Raw genomic sequence first — 12,028 nt, 5'->3', positions numbered from 1 at the left:
AGACAACCTTCCAGCGATTCTTGGGCTTGGGAACAGATTTTGAAACAAGACTTTGCATCCTTAATGATGCCTGAAATCCGTAAAAGTGGTGGGGGATTTGCATTACTGGTAAAGGAGTATCTCACAGGTATACTGAGGGAGGATATGTCAGAGGACTCATGCAGTGAGGCAATATGGGTACCATTCAGGAAAAAGAAAGGTGAAATCATGATGCTGGGAGTATTCTACTGGTTTCCCAACAGGCAGCAGGAGATAGAGGAGAGAATATGTGGACAGATTTTAGAAAGCTGTAAAAACACCAGGGTTGTTGTGGCGGGTGATTTTAACTTCCCTTTATTGATTGGGACTCACTTCATGCTAGGGGCTTGGATGGAGCAGATTTGTAAGGACCATTCAAAAGGGTTTCTTGACACACTGTATTTGTCCAACTACAGAGGGGGTATAACTGGATCTAGCTTTGGGAAATGAGCCCCGCCAGGTGAGTGAAGTTTCAGTGGGGAATCATTTTAGAAGTAGTGACAATGATACAGAGAGTTTTAAATTACTCATTGTTAAGGATAACAGCAGTCCTTGGGTAAAGGTGTTAAATTGGGCAAAGTTGAACTATAACAATATCAGGCAGGAACTGGAGAGTGTTGTTTGGAGATGGCTGCTTGAGGGTAAATCTACATCAGATGTGGGAGTATTTCAAATGGTAGTTGATAGAGCAGACGTTCCTGTGAGAATGAAGGATAGGTATGACAAGTTACATGAACGTTTGATTGACTAAGGCTATAATGATGTTAGTCAAAAAGAAAAAGGAAGCATTCATAAGGTCTGGGAGCATGGGAGGTGATGAAGCCCTTGAAGTATATAAAGAGATTAGGAAAGAACTTAAGCAAGGAATTAGAAGAACTAAAAGGGGTCATGAAAATTCATTGGTGAACAAGACTAAGGAGAATCCCAAGGCTTTTTATACACATATAAAAAGCAAGAGTGTAGCCAAGGAAAGGGTTTGCCCACTCAAGGACAAGGAAGGAATGTAAGTGTGGAGCCAGAAGATGTAGGTGAGGTCCTAAATGAATACTTTGTGCCAGTATTCACCAAATAGAAAAAAATTGGTAGAGGATGATCTCAGGGGAGTGTTGAACTTCTAAGTCAAGCTGCTTTTAAAAAGGAAGAGGCATTGTGCATCTTAAAAAAAAAAAATAAGGTAGGTAAGTCTCTGGGGCGTGACGGGATCGATCCCAGATTATTGTGGGAGGCAAGAGAATAAATTGCTGAGTTACAAATCTCTCAACCTCAGGTTGTAGTCCAGCAGGTTTATTTGGAAGCACTAACTTTTGGAACGCTGCTCCTTCAACCACTTGATGAAGGAGCAGCGCTCCGAAAGCTAGTGCTTCCAAGTAAACCTGTTGGACAATAACCTGGTGTTGTGTGGTTTTTAACTTTGTACACCCCAGTCTAACACCGGCACCTCCAGATCAAAATTGCTGAAGCATTGACAGATATCATTATATTCTCTTTGGCCACAGGTGAAATTCCAGAGGACTGGAGAATAGCTAATGTTGTTCCATTGTTTAAAAAGGGTGACATGGATAAGCCAGTAAATTATAGGCCTGTGAGTCTCACATTAGTGGTAGGGCCTGATTAGGGATAAACAGAATGCTTTTGCTCTGGGGAGATTGTGCCTCAATAACTTGATCAAGTTTTTTTGAGGAGATATTGAAGATGATTGATGAGGGAAAAGCAATATATTGGACTTCAGTAAAGCCTTTGACAAGGTCCCCATGGCAGACTGGTACAAGAGGTGAAGTTACACAGTATCAGGGGTGAGCTGGCAAGACGGATACAGAACTGGCTTAGTTACAGAAGACCGTGAGTAGCGGTGGAAGGATGCTTTTCAGAATGGAGGGTTGAGACTAACGGTGTTCCACAGGGATCAGTGCTGGGACCTCTGCTGTTCATGATCTACATTAATGATTTGGAGGAAAATGTAGCTGGTCTAATTGGTAAGTTCGCACATGCTACAAAGATTGGCAGAGTTGCGGATAGTGAGGAGGATTGTCAGAGGATACAGCAAGGTATAGATCAGTTGGAAGCATGGGCAGAAAAATGGCAGATGGAGTTTAATCCAGACAAATGTGAGGTGATGCATTTTGGAAGGTCAGGTACAGGTGGAAATTATACAGTGAATGGTAGAACCCTTAGGAGTATTGATATGCAGAGAAATCTGGGTGTGCAGTTCCGCAATTTCCACAATTCACTGAATGTGACAGTGCAAGGAGATAAGATTGTCTTAAAAAAAGGCTTAAGGCATGCTTGCCGTCGTTGGAAGGGGCATTGAGTGTAAGGATAGATAAGGTATGCTGCAGCTTGACAGAATGTTAATTAAGGCAAACTTGGAATAACTGCCTACAGTTCTGGTCCCCCGAATACCAGAAGGATGTGGATGCCTTCATGAGGGTACAGAAATTTTTTACTAGGTTGTTGCCTGGTATGGGGGCTTTTAGTTATGAAGAAAGGTTGGATAGACTGGGTTTGTTTTCAGTGGAACGCAGGAGGTTGAGGGTGATCTGATGGAAGCTTATACGTTTGTGAATGGCATGGAATGTAGGAGGCTTTTTCCCAGGGTGAAGGGGTCAATTACTAGGGGCCACAAATGCAAGGTTGGGGGGGAAACATTTAAAAGACGTGTGAGACACGTTTCTCTCACAAAAGGTGGCGAATGTCTGAATTGCACTGCCAGAGGAGGTTGTGGAAGCAGACACAATAGCAGCATTCATGAAGCACCTGGATGAATACGTGAATAGGAAGGAAATAGTGGAATACAGATCCAGTAAGTGAAGACAATTTTAATATGGAAGGGCAAAATGTGTTGGCACAGGCCCGTTCCTGTGTTATATTGTTCGTTGTTTCAACAATGCACTGCCCCAAAGTTTCTATCTTATTTGTTCATAAAGTATTTAATTGGGTGAGGGCGAATTACAATGCTATTAGGCAGGAACTGGGGCGCCTAAATTGGGAACAGATGTTCTTAGGGAAGTGCGCGACAGAAATGTGATGGTTGTTTAGGGAGCAATTGCTGATGGTGATGGGCAGGTTTGCCCCACTGAGGCAAGGAAGGGATGGTAGATTGAAACAACTTTGGGTGACAAGGGATGTGGAACATCTAGTCAAGGGGAAGAAAGAAGCTTACATAATGTTGAGGAGGCAAGGATCAGACAGGGCCGTAGAGGGTTACAAGGTAGCCAGGAAGGAACTGAAGGGATGGTCTTAGGACAGTGAGGGAGGGGCATGAAAAATCTTTAGCAGGTAGGATTAAGAAAAACTCTACAGCATTCTACACTTTTGCAAGGAGCAACAGCATGTCAGAGTGGGGGTAGGACCAGTCAGGGATAGTGGAGGGAACTTGCAAGTTGGACAAGGTAGGGGAGGTCCTTATTGAATACTTAGCTTCAGTAGTCACTCCTGAGAGGGACCTTGACATTTCTGAGGACAGTGTGAAACAGACTGATATGCTCAAACAGGTTGATGTTAAGAAGGAGGATGTACTGAAAATTTTGAAAAACATAAGGATAGATATGGGCCAGACGGAATATACCCAAGGTTACTCCAGGAAGTGAGGGAAGAGATTGCTGCCCTTTTGGCAATGATCTTTGCATCCTCACTGTTCACTGGAGTATTGCCAGATGATTGGAGAATGGAAAATGTTGTTCCACTTGTTCAAGCAAGGGAATAGGAATAATCAGTCTCACGTCTGTGGCCAGCAAATTATTGGAGAGGGTTCTGAGAGCCAGGATTTATGATTATTTGGAAAGCCATCGCTTGATTAGAGATAGTCAACATGACTTTGTGAGGGCAAAAGAGAAAACGCTGGAAAACCTCAGCAGGTCTGGCAGCATCTGTAAGGAGAGAAAAGAGCTGACTTTTCGAGTCTGGCTGACCCTTTGTCAAAGCTTGGTGAAAGTAGAGCAGTGGATGTGGTGTATATGGATATTAGCATGGTGTTTGATCAGGTTCCCCATGGTAGGCTCATTCAGAAAGTAAGGAGGTAGGGATACAGGAAAGCTGGCTATCTGAATACAGAATTGGCTGGCCCATAGAAGGCAGGTTAACGATAGATGGAAAGTATTCAGCCTGGAGCTGAATAGCCAGTGGTGTTCTGCAGGGATTGGATTGGGACCTCTTCTGTTTGTGATTTTTATAAATGATTTGGATGAGGAAGTGGAAAGGTGAGTTAGTAAGTATGTCAAGGACATGAAGTTTTGGAGGGCTGTTGTTGGTTGCAATGGGACTTTGACAGAATACAGAGCTTGGTTGATAAGTGGCAGATGGAATTCAGCCTGGAAAAAGACTAAAATGATTCATTTTGGAAGGTCAAATTTGAATGCTATGTATAAGGTTAAAGGTAGGATCCTTGGCAGTGTGGAGGAACAGAGGGATCTAGGGATCCATGGCCTTATTTTCCTCAAAGTTGCCACCCAAGTTGATAGGAAGATGTATGGTGTATGGGCTTTCATTAGCAAGGGGATTGAGTTTAAGAGCCGTGAGGTCGTGCTGTAGCCCTGTAGAGCCCAGGTTAGACAACACTTGGAATATTAGATTAGATTCCCTACAGTGTATAGATTCCCTACAGTTGGCCCTTTGGCCCAACAAGTCCAAATTGACCCTCTGAAGAGCGACCCACCAAGACCCATTCCCCTATGTTCACCCCTGACTAATGCACCTAACACTATGGCCAATTCACCTAACCTGCACACCTTTGGATTGTGAGAGGAAACTGGAGCAACTGGAGGAAACCCATGCAGACCCAGGCAGAATGTGCAAACTCCACACAGATAGTTGCCCAGAGGTGGGAATTGAACCCGGATCCCTGGCACTGTGAGGCAGCAGTGCTAACCACTGAGCCACTGTGCCGCCCTTAAATTGTGTTCAATTCTGGCCGCCTCATTATAGGAAGAATGTGGAAGCTTTAAAGAGGGTGCAGAGGAGATTTACCAGGATGCTGCCTGGATTGGAGGGCATGTCTTACGAAGAAAGTTTGAGGGAGCTAGGGCTTTTCTCATTGGATTGAAGAAGGTTGAGAGGTGACTTGACAGACGTGTAAAAGGTGATGAGAGGCATAGATAAGAGTGGATGACCAGAAACATTTTCCCATGGCTATCATGAGGAGGCATAATTTTAAGGTGATTGCTGGAAGGTTTTGGGGAGATAGGTTCTTTACACAGAGTGTGGAATGCACTACTAGCAGTGGTAATGGTGTCAGATACATTAGGGACATTTAAGCACCTGTTGGATAGGCACATGGAATGTAGGCTAGTCTGATCTTAGTGTAGGATAAAAGCTCAGCACAACATTGAGAGCAGAAGGGCCTGTACTGTGCTGTAATGTTCTATGTTACTACAGACCATATTCAAAATGCAATACCTCACACTTAATAAAATTAATTGGCCAATTATGTGGCCAGTTTGCAAGTTCACTGTTGTGTTGTACTTTATTGCTGACCTCCCCAATATTATCTAGTCCCACTTTCATGCCCCAAACTCAGAAAGGGATTTGTGCCATCTCAGTGCAAGCTGATATTAAAGTTGGCTGTAGAGAGCTATTTGCACATTTGGTTTGGTGCACATGTTTGATGTAAATTGCCATGGGATGCCAGTCTCCAGTAATGGTGTCTCTGTCATGCCAGTATGCTTCTGTGCATATGTGGATGATGTCTTGATGTTTGGGTGAGAAGTTGGTCCACTATCATCCTATCAGTCAGGGCTGAGTTCCAGTCAAGGTCTTCAAAGCTGAAAATTTGCATTCACTTATATTCGAGAGTGTGATGCTGGAAAAGCCCAGCAGGTCAGGCAGCTTCTGAGGAGCAGGAGAGTCAACGTTTCAGGCATAAGTCCTTCATCAGGCCTGATGAAGGGCTTATGCCCAAAATGTGGATTTTCCTGCTCGTCGGATGCTACCTGATTGCTGTGCTTTTCCAGCAAAACACACTCGACTCTGAGCTCCAGAAGTCAATTTCTCCTCCTTCACTTACATGCTTATTTTCACGAAAGTCTTCATTTATGATCAAGTCTCAACTGACATGAGTATCAGAATCTCCCAAAAAAGTATGGAGTGTCTGATTTAAGACAGTCAGCTCACTGATTTGCTTTGGCAAACAACTATCTAACTGAACAAATATTGAATCGTATGGAAAACCTGAATTTTTCAGACAGAAACACTTGCATTGCCAGGGAAGTTCCAGATTTTGCTGCCACCTTTATGATGGGCCATGGCATGGAGAGGTGATGACCTGGTGATATAGCTAGAATGTTAACCCAGAGACCCAGATAATGTTCTGGAAGACCTGGGTTCGAATCCTGCTACAGCAGATGGTGGAATTTGAATTCAATAAAAATCTGGAACTAAGAGTCTATTGATCACCATGAATCCATTGCTGCTTGTTGGAAAAGCCCATCTGCTTCACTAATGCGCTTTATGGAAGGAAACTGCCATCCTTACCTGGTTTGGCCTGTATGTGACTCCAGATCCACAGCAATGTGGTTGACTCTTAACTGCCCTCTAGGAAATTAGGGATGTGGAATTAAAAGATGCCTGGTCAGCAACACCTTCATCCTGTGAATGAATTAAAAAAAACACTTTTATGCAGGCTTGCTCATCGCTGCAGTTACCACTGTAAATGTGTCCGCTTAGAATTATGCTTTTGTTTTGAAAACCTGTAGCATCAATGGAAATTGTGAAGAAAAGAAGGCCCATGCACTTTGACCACAATAGATTGGTTTGTGTCTTTTTTTTTAATCCAATTTTCCTAGTGCAGCTATTGAATGTAAAACATTAACATTACAATAACTTTGAGATCTGTGGAACTTTAGTTTTTTTTAATCTAAAGAGGGTTCAATGTGTGCAGTCATCAAACTGACACACACTGTATCCATCATCTGCAAATGTTTGCTCTCTTTTGGGAGCTATTTACAGTTTTCTTGAAGTCTATCTCTGAGCCAAAATGTTGCAAACTCTATAATTGGATAAGATGGGGGCTTGATGTTCAAGTCTGCTGCCGCTGGCCCATTCTATGAACATGGTGGTTCAAATGCTTCTCCATGCATTTTCTAGCAGTGCATTGTCCATTGGCAAGTTAAAGCTTTCTGATGGGACTGATCTGAATGTTGTGAATGGGTAACTTGGGCTATGTGTGCAGAATTTTGTTGTTTAATTTAGGATTCCTGTATGAGTTTGATTTGGGGATCTGTTCAAAGTGAATGCATTACGTTTTGAAATGCTCAGCAGCTCTGTTAGCATCTGTGAGGGGGGGAAAAGAGAGAGAGAGGAGAGTTAACACTCCAGGTCTGTGACCAGTTCTCATAAAGGGTTATTAAATTATCGAATTGACTGTTTCTTCCACCTCAGTAGTTGTCTCCCCTGCTGAGTATTTCCAGGATCTACTGTTATTAAAGATTTAAACTATGCGCAACACTTTTTTTCGGTTGGTTTGCCTAATTGATAAATGTACAAATTTAGAGAACAAACTGCACATCAGTCACTGGAGGCCATTTTCTTTGCATTATCGAAGAAAAGCAGTTCAACATTGAATCCGTCTTCCAGTCAGACCTCATCTTTGCAAAGAAATGAGACAGTTTATACACTTACATTGCTAATTAACCCAGACTGGTCTATATCAAAGCTTGAACTGGAGTTAGTATTCAAATGTTGCTCCCACTTTAGACAATATTTGTTTACTAATGAACTTCTTTTCTACTTTAGAGCTGTGATAGGATTTGAATTCATTGTCAGGATTACTAGTTCAGTACCATACATAATGATAATGTCACTGGACTTGTCATCCAGAGACCCAGGCTAAAGCTCTGTGACACAGGCTCAAATTGCAATGCAGCAGTGGTAGAATTTCAATTCAATTAATAAATCTGGGATTAAAATCTAGTTTTAATTGTGGTGACCATGTAAATTGTAAAATCCCCAGCTGATTCACTGATGACCTTTCGAGAAGAAAATCTGTCGTCTTTACCAGGCCTTGTCTACATGTGATTCCAGACTCTCAGGAATGTGGTTGCCTTTTAACTGCTCTGAAATGGCCGAGCAAGACGCTCGATTCAAGGCCAACCTAGGGACCACAAATCTGCATAAATGAGGTATAATTTCCTTCAGTTTGAAATCAAGGCCCCTTGAGATAAAGATCAGAATTTCCTTAGTCTTTTAATTATCTTTTGTCCCTGTGCATGAGTTCTTAGTGATTTGTGTACAAAGATTAGATTAGATTAGATTAGATTAGATTAGATTAGATTAGATTAGATGATTAGATTAGATTAGATTAGATTAGATTAGATTACTTACAGTGTGGAAACAGGCCCTTCGGCCCAACAAGTCCACACCGCCCCCGCCGAAGCGCAACCCACCCATACCCCTACATCTACCCCTTACCTAACACTATGGGCAATTTAGCATGGCCAATTCACCTGATCTGCACATCTTTGGACTGTGGGAGGAAACCGGAGCACCCGGAGGAAACCCACGCAGACACTGGGAGAATGTGCAAACTCCACACAGTCAGTCGCCTGAGGCGGGAATTGAACCCGGGTCTCTGGCGCTGTGAGGCAGCAGTGCTAACCGCTGTGCCACCGTGCCACCCACTATTTAAATCCTATTGCTCCCCACAGTTCCTACTCTCTCATTTAGAAAATAGTGCACTTTATCGGTTCAGACTCTTTGCCGACTGAAATCTATCTGCTGTAGTTCCACCCACTCACTTTATGCCCTTTTATTATTGCCTACTGCCACCTTACTGTTACTCCTAAATTAATAACATCTACACTGTGTTGAAGATACAGCTATGTATTTCTTAAACTTATTTTAATATCTACAGTAAGAAGTAGTAACTGCCTCAGGAGCACATGTCAGCATATCCCGTTATTGGGAGCAGCAACAACTGACAACACAAGCTTGCTTCCAACTCCATGAACTCGTATTTTTGCTAATAATGTATTTTTAAAATGTTACTGACTATGTTCTGAAAATCAGTAGATTCAATTCCACCATGTTAGCCTAAAAGGAATTCAGCTAAATTATCTGAGACTCACCTCATGATTTCACCAATCGAATCACATGGCTTTGCTGTATCTTTGATCAGTCACTCAATCACACACAATAGGAACCACTATCTAGCCCACAGCTGACATTGAACTGAAAGGCCTGTGGTGTCCTAAACCAAATGCACAATTTTTGAACCTTGAGAGTTCAGGAAAATAATGAGGAAAGTGCCTGCAATCTCTCTGTGTGTTTCCTTCAATACACTGTGATGGAGTCATGTTTTTGGAAGTGTCTTTTTATTAAAAACTGCCATTATTTTTTGTATTGCCACTTCTCTTTTAAAAAAATGTACTAAATCCTCTAAATTTGATTTAAAAGTATCATGAAGTGAGTTTCTATTGGGCATTGCTTTACTTGGCAGTTTGAGAGAAGGACTTTTTTTCAAACAGTACTTTCAAATTAAGGTAAATGAAAATCTAAAGTCCTGATTTTGCTCATAGGCCAGGTGTACAGAGACAGGAGGATTTTCGATCCGGGCAAGAGTAGAAGACGATTAGAAATCAGCAGTCCTGGACGAAATAAAGAAGCTGCTGGGTATAGAGCTGGGTTGGGCAGGGCTTTTGGCTGTCAATCAAACTGTGAAATGGCAGCTGCCCAACTGTGATATGGAGGTTGTGAAACCAGTCATACAAATTAATCCAGTAATGGAAGCCCTCAGGTTTATATCAGTTGGCAAAGTGAAATAATAAGCATTTTCTTTTACACTCCAAACACTTTGAGATTTAAAGGACAGGACTTCTAAATGCCTTTATATCTTGCCAGGTCCATTTGATGGTTAACTTTGACAATTTTGACAGGTCCAGTGATATTTTTAATGAAATTTTCAAGTCTACTCTGCACACTTCAGGTTTTACGCTGCCAAAATCCCACTTCATTCCCATGTGGTTTGCTACCACGATGAACTACACGTTAACAAATCCTGTGCCAATACCATTTTTGGATTTACCCACCATTCTTATCATGACAGATAGCTTCTCTGTCATGGTAAAAATGCAAGCAGAAATTAACTATAATAAAAATTATGTTTTAGCTCTGCAACCTTTCATAAGTCTAGATGATCTATGGTTGATTTTGTTGCTAATCAACATAGTGTTTTAAGAAAGGTCAGTTTGTTGCGTTGGAGTTTGCCATCAAATGAGGTTTGCAGAAGGTAATGCCTTATTTGGTTTGGGGGATAGGTTTTTCTTTTTGGTATCAATGTGCTAAAAATTCATCATGTGGAACTGCAGTATATTCTTTGAAAATTCTCTTGGATAAATGTGATGTCAGCTAAGTTTCAGATTTGTATGAAGTAAATTAATTGGGACACAATCTGTTAACTCAAGAATCTTTGTGACTCTGATTACCATGACCATTAAGATAGTTTCAAAACATTTCTCAAGTTGGTCAACACACTTGCTGCAAATGGCTTGGGAGTTTGGTGTGGTTTTGCATTCCATATCTGTGGGCAGTCTTCCAGTGATATATGTAACCCTGGGACAGTTTGCAAAATAGCATAATTCTATACAGACATTCTGATTAATGTTTATTAACAGCAAGGCACTAACTCGTTGTATGGCATATTTTGTCTTCTGGTTGACTTTCCTGTAAACTGGGGGTGCAGTCTTGATCAAATGCTCAGGTATGTTATGTTGTCTGATTTGCTTAGGCATTCTAATAAACCAAGATAAATTTTAGATGAACCATATGTTGAGTTTTGACATTTGTGTTTTAACAAAGAAAGTATCCATTCTGTTTAATTGTTTCACTGTTAATGCAAAAATGTAGAATTTTGGATTTAACATTTTTTTTTCCTTCTGTCTCCAGTTATCCAGAGAATGGAATAGTGGGAATGTGTGCAGAAAATGTTCGGCCACGAGCTAGGACAGTTTTGAAATGGGATCAGCTTCGAATAGGACAAGCTGTGATGGTAAATTACAATTTAGAGATACCAGAGGAACGTGGTTTCTGGTTTGATGCAGAAGTTACCGCTCTGAAGGAGACATCAAGGACAAATAAAGAAATCTTTGTTAAAATTCTTTTGGGGTAAGCATTCGTTGACATGCAGAGCAGAACGTTTGCGTTTGCTGTGAATATGGATTATAAAACACTGATGGTTTCATACAGTCTGCTAAATTATAATGGAGGATATCGTATCTGTGAGTATAATAAAACATTTATGTCAAAAAAAGAGTAAGGCAGTGCAAGATGGCTTCACTGTTTTAATTCTGTGACGCATGACTGTGAGCATGTACCTCTACGTTCAAAAAGACACATTGTGTTTTTTAAAGGAGATAAAATGTTTCACTCAAACATAGCAAGATTTTTTAAGATTGGTAGAAATGTTAAAGTTCTTGGCTCGTCTTCCAGATCGAATAATGCAAGACTTGGTGCATTCTGATTTCGGTATCTAAAGATGTCTAACTCTGTGTTTACAATGAGATGACTTGTTTGTTTTCAGATCCCAATATCAGATAAGCAGGACATATATGACATTAATTTCATTGGTGTTAAATCCTGGGCAGTATGTGTCTGCTGTCATGTAAATGGTTATTTTTGGCAGTGAATGCAAGTTTTCTAAAAAGGATACCCAGTCTCATTTCCTGCAATGGAGAAATGTGTTGTCTCAGTTCTAAACAACTGGAGTAGTAAATAACCTGTTACCTTTGCTCCTTTCATGATATTTACATCTAAATTCACCTAGTCATAGAGATGTGCTACATGGAAATAGACCCTCTAGTCCAACTTGTCCAAATATCCTAAATTAATCTAGTCCCATTTGCCAGCACTTGTCCCATATCCCTCGCAACCTTTCCTATTCATATACCAATCCAGATGCCTTTTAGATGCTATAATTGTACCAGCCACCACCACTTCCTCTGGCACCTCATTCCGTACAGTACCCTCTGGATAAAAACATTGCCCCTTAGGTCTCTTTTAAACCTTTTCCCTTCTCTCCCTAAAC

General features: G+C 41.3%; 1 protein-coding gene across 2 annotated transcripts in view; it reads left to right on the top strand.

Annotated features, from left to right (window-relative positions):
- Positions 1-12,028, top strand: part of LOC140487917 (E3 ubiquitin-protein ligase UHRF1-like) — a 186,002-nt gene that overhangs the window by 86,042 nt on the left and 87,932 nt on the right. For both annotated transcript variants that reach the window (XM_072587355.1, XM_072587346.1), the window contains one exon: positions 10,891-11,109. In XM_072587355.1, the coding sequence (XP_072443456.1) occupies positions 10,891-11,109 (219 nt within the window). The remainder of the gene's footprint in view (positions 1-10,890; positions 11,110-12,028) is intronic.

This window comes from Chiloscyllium punctatum, chromosome 2 (genome assembly GCF_047496795.1).
Source record: "Chiloscyllium punctatum isolate Juve2018m chromosome 2, sChiPun1.3, whole genome shotgun sequence".
Taxonomy (NCBI): Eukaryota; Metazoa; Chordata; class Chondrichthyes; order Orectolobiformes; family Hemiscylliidae; genus Chiloscyllium; species Chiloscyllium punctatum.
The sequence above is the reverse complement of the archived record's forward strand: the minus strand, read 5'-3'. Positions and strand labels throughout refer to the sequence as shown.